The sequence below is a fragment of the Oncorhynchus masou genome, chromosome 33 (genome assembly GCF_036934945.1).
Source record: "Oncorhynchus masou masou isolate Uvic2021 chromosome 33, UVic_Omas_1.1, whole genome shotgun sequence".
In the NCBI taxonomy this organism is placed as follows: domain Eukaryota; kingdom Metazoa; phylum Chordata; class Actinopteri; order Salmoniformes; family Salmonidae; genus Oncorhynchus; species Oncorhynchus masou.
This window is the reverse complement of record NC_088244.1, coordinates 43,950,958-43,968,950: the sequence shown is the minus strand read 5'-3', so window position 1 is coordinate 43,968,950 and position 17,993 is coordinate 43,950,958. Positions and strand designations below refer to the sequence as shown.

The 17,993-nt window shown below is 42.1% G+C and overlaps 1 protein-coding gene across 4 annotated transcripts in view; it reads right to left on the bottom strand.

Moving 5' to 3' along the window:
- LOC135527394 (DENN domain-containing protein 2D-like) overlaps positions 1–17,993 on the bottom strand; it is a 44,526-nt gene that overhangs the window by 10,768 nt on the left and 15,765 nt on the right. For 3 of the 4 annotated variants that reach the window (XM_064955915.1, XM_064955912.1, XM_064955913.1), the window contains exons 2-7: positions 9,005–9,064; positions 8,217–8,315; positions 2,949–3,118; positions 1,196–1,308; positions 1,026–1,095; positions 840–917 (exon numbers count right to left, since the gene is read on the bottom strand). In XM_064955915.1, coding sequence (XP_064811987.1) covers positions 840–917; positions 1,026–1,095; positions 1,196–1,308; positions 2,949–3,118; positions 8,217–8,315; positions 9,005–9,064 — 590 coding nt within the window. The remainder of the gene's footprint in view (positions 1–839; positions 918–1,025; positions 1,096–1,195; positions 1,309–2,948; positions 3,119–8,216; positions 8,316–9,004; positions 9,065–17,993) is intronic. The other variant, XM_064955914.1, reaches the window with a different exon arrangement.

Below are 17,993 nucleotides of genomic sequence, written 5' to 3'. Positions count from 1 at the left end.
ATGCGATTCGCCACCTGGTCATCAGAAGGGGGAAAGGAGAAGATTAATTGTGTGTCGTCTGCATAGCAATGATAGGAGAGACCATGTGAGGTTATGACAGAGCCAAGTGACTTGGTGTATAGCGAGAATAGGAGAGGGCCTAGAACAGAGCCCTGGGGGACACCAGTGGTGAGAGCGCGTGGCGAGGAGACAGAGAGGGAGAACATATGAACCGTACAAACTAGCACATTTCAAAACCCCCATACCAGGCTCATACATCAAAGTAATTTCCTCGTACCATAACACATCGTTACATAAACACAGTAACACAGTCCAATTTCACACACACGACTGAATAAAAGTATGAAGAGTTGTCAGAATTGCAAGAGGTGCCCATCACATCCAGTTCTACTTAAGTGGAAGAGTGTACCTTTTTATTTTTTCCGATAGGAGAGGTTAGGTGCTGTTGACATTTCCAAGGGATTTCCACAAAACTGTGATAAGGTGAGAACTACCTTGTTCTTTGTAGCTTTAAAGGGATAGTTAACTTTTTTTTAAAGTTAACTTATTTTACAGACTTACCTACAGTGTTGTCATCTTGTCCAAACTGCTTTTAAGTTTGTTCGTTGGTTATCTACCAGAATCTCCTGGCTAGCATTTTTGGAGCATGTAGCAGTGTATGGAAATTGATTGTATCAGTTCAAAAACACGAAAAAAATGGCCTGTATCTCTTTAATGGTGAAATCTGAGTAAGCATCATTACACCCAGGTTTCTGCCAGTTCAACTCATCCATGCTGCCGTCTCTGTGCAAAACACTCATTGTTGACAGCCGAAAGCCAATAACCTTTGAGCGGGTTACCTTGGAGAAGAGCCCGAAACAAGCCAGCCTGCTAATGATGCAGAAGGCCTCAGGGGGGCGCGCTCCGTTGCCGTGGGGCTAGGCGAGAACAATGGAGAAACAGACAGAGGAATAAGGAGACATTTGTCACACTATAATACATCTTAAGGTAGAGCATCTGAAGTGAAAAACCAAAGTGAAACTTACCAGTAGCCTTCTGCAGTATCCATTCCTTCTACTGCCATCGATCTCAGTCAAGACAAAGGAGAATGTCTCACTAGAGAAATGTGTGAAAGAGCATTTATATTTGATTATCAACACACCCAGCCTTCCCACTTGGAAAAAATAAAGGACATTCATATCAGGTGCTGCGTTACCTGTGGTACTCTGTTAGGGGGGCCCAGCTGATCCCCTCAGGGAAACAGAAGAGCGTGATGGCCTTCAGGGTCTTTTCCTCCTCCTCTCTTTGGAATCTCACCATCCCATCCCTCTGAGTGAGAGACAGAGCGACCGAGAGTTGGAAAGTATTCAGACCCCTTCCCTTTTTCCACTTTGTTACGTTACAGCCTTTTCCTCAATCTACACACAACACTCCATAATGAAAAAGCGAAAACAATACATTTTTCGCAAATCTACATTTTAACTACCTCATTTACATAAGTTTTCAGACCATTTATTATGACTAGAAATTGAGCTCAGGTGAGCTCAGGTGCATCCTGTTGCCATTGATCATCCTTGAGATGTTTCTACAACTTGATTGGAGTCCACCTGTGGTAAATTCAATTCATTGGACTTTTTTTGGAAAGGCACACACCGGTCTATACAAGTTCCCACAGAACTGGGGAAGGTTACCAAAAAATGTCTGCAGCATTGAAGGTCTCCAAGAACACAGTGACCATCATTCTTAAATGGAAGAAGTTTGGAACCACCAAGAACTGGCCAAATTAAGAAATTGGGGGAGAAGGGCCTTTATCAGAGAGGTGCCCAAGAACCCGATAGTCACTCTGACAGCTCCACAATTCCTCTGTGGAGATGGGAGAACCTGCCAGAAGGACAACAATCTCTGCAGCACTCCACCAAATCAGGCCTTTATTATGTTCAAGTGGCCAGATGGAAAGGCACCTAAAGGAAAAAAATATTCTCTGGTCTGATAAAACCTAGAGTGAACTCTTTGGCCTGAATTCCAAGTGTCACGTCTGGAGGAAACCTGGCACCATCCCTATGGTGAAGCATGGTGGTGGCAGCATTATCCAGTGGGGATAGTTTTCAGCGGCAGAGACAGGGAGACACATCAGGAGAGGGAAAGATGGACTGAGCAAAGTACAGAGAGACCCTTGATGAAAACCTGTTCTAGACTGGGGCAAAGTTTCACCTTCCAACAGGACAACGACCCTATGCACACAGCCAAGACAACGCAGGAGTGGCTTCTGGACAAGTCTCCGAATGTCCTCGAGTGACCCAGCCAGAGCCCGGACTTGAACCCGATCTAACACCTGTGGAGATATCTGACAATAGCTGTGCAGTGACACTCCCCATCAAACCAGACAAAGCTTGAGAGGTTCTGCAGTGAAGAACGGGAGAAACTCCCCAAATACATATGCCAAGCTTGTAGTGTCATACCCAAAAAGACTTGATGCTGTAATTGCTGCCAAAGGTGTTTCAACAAAGGACTGAGTAAAGGGTCTGAATACTTAAGTAAAATGTGATACATTTACCTATTTAATACATCTCAAAACCTGTTTTTGCTTTGTCATTATGGGGTATTGTGTGTAGATTGATTGGTGGGGGATTTAATCCATTTTAGAATAAGGCTGTGACGTAACAAAATGTATAAATAGTCAAGGGGTCTGAATACTTTCTGAATGCACTCTAATTAGCGTTCTAAGATCAACTAGATCTCTGCCTGTGTTATTGTGAGTGCTCTGCCGTTTTATCACAACTTAGTCCACGACCGGATGCCTGTCTGATGTTTAGCAACCCTCCTACTTTCCTTGCTGAAGGCCTACCTGAACTATTTTATCCTACCTCCCTTTTAATCTTCAAGGACTTCCAATGCACGTTTAATTTCTGCACATTTTTCCTTCATATCCCTTTCGGGAGACATGCAGTGTGTCCAACTAGCGGACTCACCTTGGGGAACTGGTAGGTGATCTGCGGCTCGTAGGCCCCCTCTTTGGACTTCTTGAGGCTGACCACCACCAGGTACTCAAAGAAGTAGTGCCCGCTCATGTAGCGCTGCTCCCTGGCTGTGGTGTCCACTGGGGCTGAATCCAGAGACTCCTGACATGGCTCCTTCACCTCTGCATCGACAACATTGTGTTGTGTAAGCAGAAGCTTACTATATAGTAACATAACATTTAGTTGTGTGCCTTTTTATCCACTTTGTTTTTGATAGTTAAATAAGAATTGATTCATAATCTCATCTGTCCAGGTTTTATAACACTGCGATGTTGAAAAGTATATGCTAGCTTGCTGGAACTGGGAGCTGTTTTGGTTAGAATGCGGACATCGGCTTCAACGGCAGTGGAGAAGTGCAGTGAGAGGATTGCGGAGATATCAGGACTACTATGATTACCGATGTGTGGTAGGCATTCTGGCGCCAGCGGCTGCCGTGGCATCTCCCAAGTGGGTGCTACACAGTAATGCAAAGGACTTGCTACAGTACCTACCGCATCCATAAGGAGGCCACAAAAAAATCTAAATCCGTGTTCTTTGGAGAGGCTGAAGATGTCAGGGACAGCGAGGTGTGCCGATGGTTGCAGACCCGTCTCTGACCACCTACCTCCCGTGCTGTGACCAAGATGCACTCTCCAACCTCTGTTCTACCGCCATCCTTGCCTCACTCCCCTTTCATTATGATTTTGTTGCCTCTATTTTATTGAAATGTGTTTCTTGTACATGTTACTGTAATTCAGCTTTTAGCTGCCATAGTACACATGAAACTAAATGACATTTTATTAGTCACATGCGCTGTAAGGTCTACAACAGGTGTACACCTTAGAGTGAAATGCTTACTTACGAGCCCCTAACCAACAACGCAGTTAAAAATTAATTAATTAAGAATAAGAAATAAAAGTAACATGTAATTAAAGAGCAGCTGTAAAAAACAATAGCGAGACTATATACAGGGGGGTACTGGTACAGAGTCAATGTGCGGGGGCACTGGTTAGTTTAGGTAATATGTACATGTAGGTAGAGTTTGTCTGGGTAGCCATTTGATTAGGTGTTCAGGAGTCTTATTGCTTGGGGGTAGAAACGGTTTAGAAGCCTCTTGAACCTTGACTTGGCACTCCTGTACCGCTTGCCGTGCGTTAGCAGAGAGAACAGTCTATGACTAGGGGGGCTGGAGTCGGACAATTTTTAGGGCCTTCCTCTGACACCGCCTGGTGTAGAGGTCCTGGATGGCAGGAAGCTTGGCCCCAGTGATGTACTGGGGCCATTCGCACAACCCTCTGTAGTGCCTTGCGGTCGGAGGCCGAACAGTTGCCATACCAGGCAGTGATGCAACCAGTCATGATGCTCTCGACGGTGCAGCTGGAGAACCTTTTGAGGAGCTGAGGACCCATGCCAAATCTTTTCAGTCTCCTGAGGGGGAATAGGTATGTCGTGCCCTCTTCACGACTGTCTTGGTGTGCTTGAACCATGTTTGTTGGTGATGTGGTCACCAAGGAACTTGAAGCTCTCAACTTGCTCCACTGCAGCCCCGTCGATGAGAATGGGGGCTTGCTCGGTCCTCCTTTTCCTGTAGTCCACAATCAACTCCTTTGTCTTGATCACGTTGAGGGAGAGGTTGTTGTCCTGGCACCGCACGGCCAATTCTCTGACCTCCACACTATAGGCTGTTTTGTTGTTGTTAGTGATCAGGCCCACCACTGTTGTGTCGTCAGCAAACTTAATGATGGTGTTGGAGTCGTGCCTGGCCATGCATTCATGGGTGAACAGGGAGTATAGGAGGGGACGGAGCACGCCCCGAGGGGACCCCGTTTTGAGGGTAGCGTGGCAGATGTGTTGCTACCTACCCTCACCACCTGGCGGGGGTGGTCAGGATGTCCAGGATCCAGTTGCAGAGGGAGGTGCTTAGTCCCAAGATCCTTAGCTTATTGATGAGCTTCGAGGGCACTATGGTGTTGAACGCTGAGCTGCAGTCAATGAATAGCATTCTCAAGTAGGTGTTCCTTTAGTCCAGGTGGAAAAGGGCAGTGTGGAGTGCAATAAGATTGCATCATCTGTGGATCTGTTGGGGCGGTATGCAAATTGGAGTGGGTCTAGTGTTTCTGGGATAATGGTGATGTGACCCATGACCAGCTTTTCAAAGTACTTCAAGGCTACAGATGTGAGTGCTACGGGTCGGTAGTCATTTAGGCAGGTTACCTTATGGTTCTTGGACACAGGGACTATGGTGGTCTGCTTGAACCATGTTGGCATTACAGACTCAAGTCAGGGATATGTTGAAAATGTCAGTGAAGACACCTGTCAGTTGGTCAGCACATGCCCGGAGGACACGTCCTGGTAATCCGTCTGGCCTTGAACGTTGACCCGTTTAAAGGTCTTCCTCACGTCGGCTACGGAGAACATGATCACACATCCGGATGGTATGCATGACCCTTTGACTTGGCAGTGCAACAGCCATTTTAAATTGGGCGCTAGGGTGCCAGTGAAAAAAAATGTAGCTGTTCATATTTGTTTCTGCCGTTTAAAAAAAAAAAAAAAAAAAAGATTTATTCAAACATCCATGGGTATGCAACAATGGGTATGCAAACTATTTATTCAAAAAGTTTAGTCCGAAGTCATGGTTGAATCATTGCAATGCGCAATTCAGTCATCATGCACTGTTTGAATTAACATTTCTGAAGGCTTTCCACCAAAAAATCTTCCCAATTATATATTGACTGCCAAGTAGTAATGATATCATGATTTGCATCAATCGCAAAGGCATTTATTTAGCAAACTCTGCCATCACATGTAGCCTACTGTACATTGCACAGCACAAAAACACTGCAGCCAAACAACAATCTCTTGCTAAGAGTGCAATTGAAGTAAAGGGCAACTTTCTTGTTTCTTGTTGTTGTTCCCAGACCTCAAACTGGATCTCCTTTATGGGGCGCTATTTCATTATTGGATAAAAAACGTGCCCGTTTTAAGCGCAATATTTTGTCACAAAAAGATGCTCTACTATGCATATAATTGACAGCTTTGGAAAGAGAACACTCTGACGTTTCCAAAACTGCAAAGATATTGTCTGTGAGTGCCCCAGAACTGATGCTACAGGCGAAACCAAGATGAAACTTCAAACAGGAAATGAGCAGGATATTTGAGGCTCTGTTTTTCATTGTCTCCTTATATGGCTGTGAATGCGCAAGGAATGAGCCTGCCCAATCTATCGTTTCCCCAAGGTGTCTGCAGCATTGTGACGTATTTGTAGGCATATCATTGGAAGATTGACCACAAGAGACTACATTTGCCAGGTGTCCGCCCGGTGTCCTCCGTCAAAATTGGTGCGTCATCTTCAACTGCACGTCTTTTTCCAAGCGATTCAGTGGAGAAAGTAGACATCCACGAACGATACATCAATGAAGAGATATGTGAAAAACACCTTGAGGATTGATTCTAAACAGCGTTTGCCGTGTTTCAGTCGATATTATGGAGTTAATCTGGAAAACAGTTCGCCGTTTTGATGACTGAATTTGTTTGTTTTTGGTACCCAAACGTGATGTACAAAACGGAGCGATTTCTCCTACACAAAGAATCTTTCAGGAAAAACTGAACATTTGCTATGTAACTGAGAGTCTCCTGATTGAAAACATCCGAAGTTCTTCAAAGGTAAATGATTTTATTTGAATCCTTTTCTGGTTTTTGTGCAAATGTTGCCCGCTAAATGCTACGCTAAATATCAATACTCTTACACAAATGCTTGTTTTGCTATGGTTCAAAAGCATATTTTGAAAATCTGAGATGACAGTGTTGTTAAGAAAAGGCTAAGCTTGAGAGCTAGCACATTCATTTCATTTCATTTGCGATTTTCATAAATAGTTAACGTTACGTTATGCTAATGAGCTGGATACAGGTTTTTTTCATAGCCAAACGTGAACAAAACGGAGCGATTTGTCTTACACAAATAATATTTTTTGAAAAACTGAACATTTTCTATCTAACTGAGAGTCTCCTCATTGAAAACATCTGAAGTTCTTCAAAGGTAAATGATTTTATTTGAATGATTTTCTTGTTTTTGTGAAAATGTTGCTGGCTGAATTCTAGGCTTATAGCTATGCTAGCTATCAATACTCTTACACAAATGCTTGTTTAGCTATGGTTGAAAAGCATATTTTGAAAATCTGAGTTGACAGTGTTGTTAACAAAAGTCTAAGCTTGAGAGCAAATATTTTTATTTCATTTCATTTGCGATTTTCATGAATAGTTAACGTTGCGTTATGCTAATGAGCTTGAGGCTATAAATAGGATCCCGGATCCGGGATTGCTCGACGCAAGAAGTTAATGTGGTTTTAGCATTTGAGGTTTTTGTATTTTTAAATTTTTTTAAGTGTTATTTTGAGAGTGAAAACCTGAAAACACATGTTTACAACCACGAACAATAACACCTTTGAGATTGTGCAGATTCGTTCAATCAATGTAAATTAAAGACATCATTTCCCTGTTTTCCTGGGCCAGTAGCTTTCTGTTGGCACTGGCCTGGTGTGCCCTGGCAAATTTACCTGAATGTCAAGCCCTGCAAGGGCATACTAATTTAAAAGATGGCTAGTCATTATTAGTCTGGTTCTGTTTGGAATACAGGTACATTATGGGACACAGGTCAGGTCATTATTGCTGTACAGCGGCAAATCATGTGCTGGTTCCATCAACTGAAAAAGTTATGTATTAATCTAACAGTAAATTGAATGTCCTGAATTTTTTGTTGTTGAAGCCTACTACCCTATCCACTCTGTGGCTGATTCCCATGTCGGGCGCTCCATATCTCAAAGCCATATCAAATATTTATGTTGTAAGATAATTGCTATTGAACTTAATATTAAGAGTTGAGGAAAACAAATGATACCCACAGAAAGTCGTTTCAACGACAGTTGCTTCCAAAGCTGTGTTTTAGCCGCAATTGGATTTTGAAACGTTATACTATCAGAAGCCTTTTTTTTGAGCCCACATCAGGGGAGAGGGATAGAGAGTGGCTCACTCATCACAGCTGCAGGCCCCACCGCAATAGGCCTAGGGCCTGGGCAGACACTTGCATTACAGGAATCATTAGGATACTGACCAAATCATGGTCCTGGCTGCGCAGAAAAAAACTATTGTGTGTGTGAGAAATAGGAAGTACTTCATAGAAAACAATACATTTTTTTTTTATGTAACGAGACGTTTCCATGGAGCGTTTTAAGGCCTTATACTCACGATCTCTGTTGAGCTTGGCCCGGAATGAAGACCACATTGTGCTGAGCCTCTTGAGGGCACCTCTCTCAATCTCCTCATCCTCACTAGGCTGGACAGTGCCTAGAAGGGACCACCGGACCAACAGATGATTAGTAACTCCTACACAAGGGTCATGTTACCAAACGGAACAAAATTAACTGAAACCGGGAGGGACTAGGTGTACTTGTCTAATAAGAAACACTTATTTTTCTGTTGCAAAACGTGTTAAAAAAAAATACATATATATGTATAAAAATATATATGTGTATATATATATATATATACATACACACACACGGAGTGCCCTATTGAACATGACCAATGCGTTACCCTGTTACAGGAGCTTTGGCACCTAAACCTCACATTCATCTGCCTTGAGATTGACCAGAGTAAAACAAGGACCCTGTGACTGATGTGCTAAAATATGGACCCCTTCAAACAATGTGAAATCATAAAATGTACAACAATGGAAACAGCCTAAGTAGAATATTGCAATTCTGTGCTGACCTTGCTCATAGGTTAGTCATCAGCGAACTAATCTACGCTCAAACAAGAAAACACTGGAGGTACCTGTGGAGCGTTATCATTACATCTCTAATGTGTGTATTTTCACTTTAAACTTTTGATACCTTTATTTGGTTAACAGTATGCTTTTATGGTTACAAGCCGCCTGGACCAAACAAAGCCATGGAACACACTCCTAGAGCTAAAGGTAGAGTCAAAGTAAAAAATGTGTACTGTGCCCAATAAGGCCTACTGTAACTACTCACTGAGGTCACATGATGGGGCGCCTTTCTCTTTCCCATTGGCAGCACCTTGAGGTTGCTCACCTGTCCAGGGGAAAGTCATTCTGTAAAACTGGTTTGTCATAAAGTTCCCACAATGCCAGAGGTTCCACCTTATTGAAACATACTGAACCAACAAAACTGTCCAGAGCAATACATAGGTTGGCTTATGGACAAAATGACCACATGGTTTGCCAGTTGATAAATTGTCCACCAATGACATTACCTAGTGTGTGTGTAACAGTTCAACCATTAACAAACACTACAGTGTTTGCAGTCAACCAAAATGACTGAACATGTGTCCAATTTTATTTCCATGCTCACCATTATGGTTTACAGACCAAGCACTGTGGAAACAAAATGACAAAACATGCACAGTTCAGCTAGGGCTGGGAAATATATCGATTTTGATTCATTTCAATGTATGTTTTTACACTATATTCCAAATGTCTATGACACAGAATCAAGGTTTTTTGGGATTTTTAATTTTGATGAGCGTTTGTCCGATTGTTCTCATGTCTTTTTCATCTCGTTTGCTCTTCCTATGCTGTGCACCTTCCCTGTTACACCAGATATAAGTATATAATGACAAGATGCTCATGCAATGCTTGCGTCCACATATTACATTTACACATGCAATGTTTTTCAATCATTGCACCCACACGGCTCACGTGCTCCAACAAGCGTCTGCGTTGCCAAGCGCTGAAATAGAAGTCAGTTCTATTTGTGACGGTGAACGCGGTGCAAGTCCTGCCTCTCCAATCTCCTCAGAAGCAGATACCCGCGTGCCATCTCCTCATTGGTTATACCCACGAGGGTGATTGAAAGATGAACTGAGGTCGGTCGGTCGTGGTAATACACCTTATGAAAGAGATGCCAATTTAAAATAAATAAGACTGGAAGGAAATAACTAGGAACAATTCGGTTGACCATTTTTGTGTGGATTAATTGACAGCATAGAGGACTTGGTGCATTTCAGCTAAAATAACTCAACGTTTATATCCCAGGACAAATTAGCAAGCAACAGCAAGCTAACTAAATAGAACTAATTAGCTAGCAACTGCAAGCTAGCTAGCTAAATTGCCATAAATCTTTAATGCTTTTCGACCTGTCCCCAAATTAATATAATTGGTTCAGAGTTTGTTTTTGATATTTTAACCTGAGTGTCATGATCGCGTTTGGTGTGGGGGGACAAAAATCAATTTGCACACGATGGCGTGCACATCCGGTTTGGGCATGGTGTAACAATAGGAGTCATTGTCCCAAAGGCAGGAAGGCTTGCGGCAAGCTTAGGTTCAAAATAAGCGCATAGAAACGTATTGAGTTTACTTTGGCGAGAGTGAAACCTCTTTCTCTATGGTTACATACACACCAAGCCCCTCCCTATCACAACAAAAAAAGATGAGATCACTTCATAGTCTCTGACAAGCGGTTTCAAATCGCAATTTGCATTTGAGGTTTGGTCCAACAGAATAAATAAAAAATAGGTCATATGGACACCAAAACACATTATTACAGTAAAATCATGTTCAATTTCTAGCAGAGCAGACACCACAAAAAAAACTGAGGTATCAATGAACATTCATTCAGGAAAAGTACTGTCCAGTTTGTCCTCGCACATTGCGGTACCACATAGCGCTAGCAGTATTTTTGTCAAATAAAGACAAAATACTAAACAGCTAGTATAAAACATTCAAAAGCATAAAACAGTTACAAAGAATTCTCAACTAATGTAGGGCCCTTGATTTCAACATCTGAACAAAGTGGACAGGCTAGCATGCTGTTCAAACAGTTGGAGACGGACAGAATGGTGTTCATAACATAGTAAATAAGATCCAAGTTGGCTAAGCTTGAAATAAAAATATTAGCTGGATACTCACTAGCACGTGGGCTTGTGCTTGAGACATTGTTTATTAGACCTGTGTTAATTTTCTATAATCCCTGCTATCCCTCCAGAGTCCAAAGGTGGCGAGCTTTACACCTCTCCAGCTGACGCTTGGCATTGCGCATGGTGGTCTTAGGCCTGAGTGCGGCTGCTCGGCCATAGGAACCCATTTCATGAAGGTCCCGACGAACAGTTCTTGTGCTGACGTTGCTTCCAGAGGCAGTTTGGAACTCAGTAATGGGTGTTGCAACTGAGGACAGACGATTTAGGCGCTATGCACTTCAGCACTTCGCAGTCCCGTTCTGTGAGCTTGTGTGGCCTACAACTTCGCAGCTGAGCCGTTGTTGCTACTAAACATTTCCACTTCACAATAACAGCACTTACTGTTGACTAGGGCACCTCTAGCAAAGACAGAAATTTGATGAACTGACTTGTTGGAAAGGTGGCATCCTATGACGGTGCCACTTTGAAAGTCACTGAGCTCTTCAGTAAGGCCATTATACTACCAAAGTTTGTCTATGGCGATGGCATGGCTGTTGTGTGTTCAACTTCATACATCTGTCAGCAATGGTTGTGGCTGAAATAACCGAATCTAATCATTTGAAAGGGTGTCCATATAACTTTTGGGCGATTTGAAAAGTGTGAAAATAGTCAAGATCTGAGTTATGCCATACCTCATTTCAGCTATATACTGTGGGGCAAAAAAAGTATTTAGTCAGCCACTAATTGTGCAAGTTCTCCCACTTAAATATGAGAGAGGCCTGTAATATTTATCATAGCTACACTTCAACTATGACAGACAAAATGAGAAGAAAAAAAATCCAGAAAGTCACATTGTAGGATTTTTAATGAATTTATTTGAAAACTATGGTGGAAAATAAGTATTTGGTCAATAACAAAAGTTTCTCAATACTTTGTTGTATACCCTTTGTTGGCAATGACAGAGGTCAAACGTTTTCTGTAAGTCTTCACAAGGTTTCCACTCACTGTTGCTGGTATTTTGGCCCATTCCTCCATGCAGATCTCCTCTAGAGCAGTGATGTTTTGAGACTGTTGCTGGGCAACACAGACTTTCAACTCCCTCCAAAGATTTTCTATGGGGTTGAGATCTGGAGACTGGCTAAGCCACTCCAGGACCTTGAAATGCTTCTTACGAAGCCACTCCTTCGTTGCCCGGGTGGTGTGTTTGGGATCATTGTCATGCTGAAAGACCCAGCCACATTTCATCTTCAATGCCCTTGCTGATGGGAGGTTTTCACTCAAAATCTCACGATACATGGCCCCATTCATTCTTTCCTTTACATGGATCAGTCGTCCTGGTCCCTTTGCAGAAAAACAGGCCCAAAGCCTGATGTTTCCACCCCCATGCTTCACAGTAGGTATGGTGTTCTTTGGATGCAACCCAGCATTCTTTGTCCTCCAAACACAACGATTTGAGTTTTTACCATCTGACCATATGACATTCTCCCAATCTTCTCCTGAATCATCCAAAATGCTCTCTAGCAAACTTCAGACGGGCCTGGACATGTACTGGCTTAAGCAGGGGGACACGTCTGGCACTGCAGGATTTGAGCCCCTTGCGGCATAGTGTGTTACTGATGGTAGGCTTTGTTACTTTGGTCCCAGCTCTCTGCAGGTCATTCACTAGGTCCCCCCGTGTGGTTCTGGGATTTTTGCTCACCGTTCTTGTGATCATTTTGACCCCACGGGGTGAGATCTTGCGCAGAGCTCCAGATCGAGGGAGATTATCAGTGGTCTTGTATGTCTTCCATTTCCTAATAATTGCTCCCACAGTTGATTTCTTCAAACCAAGCTGCTTACCTATTGCAGATTCAGTCTTCCCAGCCTGGTGCAGGTCTACAACTTTGTTTCTGGTGTCCTTTGACAGCTATTTGGTCTTGGCCATAGTGGAGTTTGGAGTGTGATTGTTTGAGGTTGTGGACATGTGTCCTTTATACTGATAACAAGTTCAAACAGCCATTAATACAGGTAACGAGTGTAGGACAGAGGAGCCTCTTAAAGAAGAAGTTACAGGTCTGTGAGAGCCAGAAATCTTGCTTGTTTGTAGGTGACCAAATACTTATTTTCCACCATAATTTCCAAAAAAATTCATTAAAAATCCTACAATGTGATTTTCTGGATTTTTTTTCTCATTTTGTCTGTCATAGTTGAAGTGGAGCTATGATGAAAATTGCAGGCCTCTGTAATTTAAGTGGGAGAACTTGCACAATTGGTGGCTGACTAAATACTTTTTTGCCCAACTGTAACTGCCTAAAGAGCTTCAGTTATGCATTTGCTCTAGTCAGTGACTCAGGCTACTTTTCCAACAGAACCACCAAATGAATACATGGACTCTTTATTCAGTTTCAGCTATCTAAACTTATATAGTAATCATGGTTGAATTACCAACTAGGGGGGCCCCATTGATTTTGTTAGTTACTCTCACTCTGGTATCGAACTGCAAACAATTATCCACTGCCTATGGCAAAATGTGTAGAATGTCTGGAAATTAGCTATAAAAACTACTAATTTCTCTCCCCGCCCCATGGCAAAATGTGTAGAATTGCAGAAAACCTGCAATATTTTCTCCATGCCCTGTTTAAAATGTAGAACTGCAGTAAATTATAACTTACTTTTCTTCTCTCCCCTGTCAAGAGGGGGGCCGCTAAAATGGGGGGTATGGATGTGGGTATGAAGACCTGCGAGCCACTGCGGCCTCTCATGATGATTTCATTTTTTTTGTGGCCCCCATCAAAGTTGCCAATCCCTGGTTTATATTGTGTTGTCTGTGTGTAAAATGGAGTTCACAAAAATGTTTGAACACAGGTAAAGAGATTAAATGTCACCTAATCATTACTACATACCTACTCAACTTATGCTCACCAGAACACTGACCGTTTCTCGCCAATTTACGCCTCTTCTCACAGTTGCCCAAATAGACTCCCTTGCTAGCTGCACTGGACACATAATTTGGGCCTGACAAAGACACATTGTTGGATATCTGTAGGTCTATATGAAACCACTGAGAAACAACAGTTGGGACATTATGTGCTTCCTTTTTCTACATATTTATTTACCACTAATTCGCAAGCATTACACTTGGACTACCAAGGATGTGTTTTGCTCAATACAAAATCTCACACCTGACTCAATAAGTCAAGTAATCACCAAGCTCTTCATTATTTGAATCAGGTATGCTAGTTCTGGAATTTCCTATATAATAAGTGGAAGGTTGGGAAACTCTGCATTACACTTCAGCGCCACTATACGTGTCGCTTTGCTTTGAGGGGAGAGGTGCAGAGGGGAAGAGCGTCTTTATTTTCCTCAACTATACCATTTTCATTGATTAAGTACAATAGCTTTTTTTCCAGCTAGTGGTTGACCTAAATGATCCTCTAATACACAAGTTGCTTTTGTTTACATTGTGAAAATAGTCAAATGTAGCGAGCAAGAGTTTCTGCTCGCTAGTAGCTATTTGACTTAATACATTTTTGTAAAATAACAAGTGGTGTATATGCAACAAATCAACTTAATTAATCATTATTTGAATTCCCAATACGGAATTAATGCACGCGTCAGCCATCAAGAATTGAGCATCAGCAATTCTTGAGCTTGGATGCTGCCATTGGATGTGGGCAGCATAGCAGCTTTAATTTCAAAGGAAGCATTCATTTACTGGCTGATAGCTGATATCAATGCCCGATGGCTGTAGCGTAGCAGGGCCGCTAGAAGAACATGAGAACAGCCAGGCTTATATACTGCGTCGTAGGTGTAAAGAATTCATTCTCCATCACAGGGTGTGCTGCCTGCCCTTCAGGTTACATAACATGTTACAACATCTTCTCTTGACAGCCAACAAGCCTCAACTCAATCCAATTAGGGATTGGTAGCTTCTCATTCTGGCAAGGCTCTCGCTCACTCTCTCTTCCTCCCTAAACCTTTATCTTTATGTAATGTACTAAAGTATTATTGCACTTGAAATATGACCAAGATAGACCGCTAAAGTCAGTGCTTCAAGGTTTAGGTTCTGCGGTTTCAGAAATGCACTGTGAAGAACCAATGACATTTTTGGCCGATACCGATATCCAATATTTTCCTTGCCAAAAAAAACTAGACCGATATTTTCTATTTTTGCGGCCTTTGAAGCATTCTAGTACAGTTAAGTAGTTACACACGCAGCGGTCTAAGGCACTGCATCTCAGTGCAAGAGGCGTCACTACAGTCTCTGTTTTGAATCCAGGCTGTATCACATCCGGCCGTGATTGGGAGTCCCATAGGGCGGCACACAGTTGACCCAGCGTCGTCCAGGACGTCATTGTAAATAAGAATTTGTTCTTAACTGACTTGCCTAGTTAATATAAAAAGGTCACACCACACTGACCAAACGGTTATTTTGTTGGCATTTACGCATGTCCCCATTACCAGTAAGACATCATCAAAAATGATTTCTTCAACTTACCTTCTGTGCTGTTTTGTTTCATTCTCAACCAGGATTTCTATGGAACGCCGTTTGGGTCTTTGCGTGTCAAAAACGATGCACGTCAAATAACACTATTTGACGTGTAACACGACACTGTTTCAGTAGCTATAGTTAACTATATAGCTAGGTGTCATCTAAAATAACCTTAATTTATAAGACAGTTCTTGTTTGATTAATTGTGGTCAAATCCATCGGTGAAATTAGCATGAATAAGGATTAGCCACAAGTGGACTTCAGAATAAAAGTATGGCATATTCTTTTATTATTTGCATCAATGACACTTATTTCGAAGGCAAACCGCAAATTCCACAATTGTGACTAATCCTTATTGTGGCTAGCTTCACAACACATAACCCGGTCCGGTCGAGCCTCACTAGCCAGATAAGCTAACGTTATAAGCAGCCAGCTAGCGTTTGGCAACAGGGTTAATTAGCTGGCTAGCTATTTATTTTCATGAACTGAAGTTCAATTTCAATAGGCGAACAACAATACTTACAAGGATCCCTAAATAATTGTTAAGAATAATGAAAATGACTGCAGGTTCTAATAACCATTGTTTTCAGGCTGGTTGTATTGGTGCTAGCTAGGTACCAAGCTAAAGTTAGCTAGCCCAGAAATTGCGGTCAAACTAATAATGCGTTATTACCAACGTGGTATTGTAAACACATCGTTCGTGGCTGGTCTTTGCAGACTTTTTTGTACAGATTTGACAGTGCCACTGGTTATTTTTTCACACTCGAAGACCCAAACGGCATTCCATAGTATGCATGTCGTGAAGCTAATCGCAGTGACACGATTACTGTGCAACTCCAGTAGGACAACATCTGAAAAATAGTGCACTTGGTAGTGTGTACCGGTGCTCGCCCAGTTGGCAAAAGCCAACATCACCCACGGCAGAACGGTTGATTGTCAAGGGCAATCGATTCCATTAACTTGGCTTTAACCTCTTGAAACTCCCCATCCCGGATCCGGGATCGTGACTAAAGCCTCAGGCTCATTAGCATAACGCAACGTTAACGATTTCTGAAAATCGCAAATAAAATTAAAATAATGCGTTTGCTCTCAAGCTTAGCCTTTTCTTAACAACACTGTCATCTCAGATTTTCAAAATATGCTTTTGAACCATAGAAATGGACTAATTTGTGTAAGAGTATGCAAAGCTAGCATAGCATTTTGAGTAGCATTTAGCACGCAACATTTTCACAAAAACCAGATAACCAAATAAATAAAATCATTAACTTTGAAGAGCTTCGGATGTTTTCAATGAGGAGACTCTCAGTTACATAGCAAATGTGCAGTTTTTCAAAATAATATTATTTGTGTAGGACAAATCGCTCCGTTTTGTTCACGTTTGGCTATGAAAAAAACCTGTATACAGTTATAGCCTGAAGCTCATTAGCATAATGTAACGTTAACGATTTCTGAAAATCGCAAATAAAATGAAAATAATGCATCTGCTCTCAAGCTTAGCCTTTTCTTAACAACACTGTCATCTCAGATTTTCAAAATATGCTTTTGAACCATAGAAATGGACTAATTTGTGTAAGAGTATGCAAAGCTAGCATAGCATTTTGTGTAGCATGTAGCACGCAACATTTTCACAAAAGCCAGATAACCAAATAAATAAAATCATTTACCTTTGAAGAGCTTCTGATGTTTTCAATGAGGAGACTCTCAGTCACATGCCAAATGCGCAGTGTTTCCTGAAAGCGTCTGTGTGTAGGAGAAATCGTTCCGTTTTCTACATTGCGCCTGGCTACTGAAACGAACCGAAAATGCAGTCACCTACAACGTAAAACTTTTTCCGGATTAACTACATAATATCGACCGAAACATGGCAAACGTTGTTTGGAATCAGTCCTCAAGGTGTTTTTTCACATATCTCTTCATTGACATGCAGTTCGTGGAAGCTTGCTTTCCTCTCTGTATTCCTTGGAAAAATACTGGCAGGTGACTTTTGCGCACCAATTTCGGCGCAGGACACCGGGCGGACACGTGGTAAATGTGGTCTCTTATGGTCAATCTTCCAATGATCTGCCTACAAATACGTCACAATGCTGCAGACACCTTGGGGAAACGACAGAGAGGGTTGATTCATTCCTCTTGCGTTCACAGCCATATAAGGAGATCATGACAAACAGAGCCTCAAAAATCCTTGTCATTTCCTGGATGCCATCTCATCTTGGTTTTGCCTGAAGCTCACGTTAAAGGGCACGCACAGAGAAGATCTTTGTATTTCTGGACACGTCAGAGTGTTTTCTTTCGAACAATAGCAATTATATGCATAGTCGAGCATCTTTTTGTGACAAAATATCTTGTTTAAAACGGGAACGTTTTTCATCCAAAAATGAAATTGCGCCCCTAGAGTTCCAAGAAGTTAATGGATTTTGTCTAAGTTGTCTCACTGAAAATGTCTTACTGTTTCAAAATGACTGCTCAAGCCACACAGCACACCATGTGTGGGCTAGGTTAGGAATGCTGTGTTGCACAAAATTGTACGTGCCATTATTACGTCATGTGCCTACGCTATATAGGTATGCACGGTAGCTTTGACATCGGCGTTAAACTGGACATTGGACCGATACCGATTTTGGCATTTTTAGCTAATA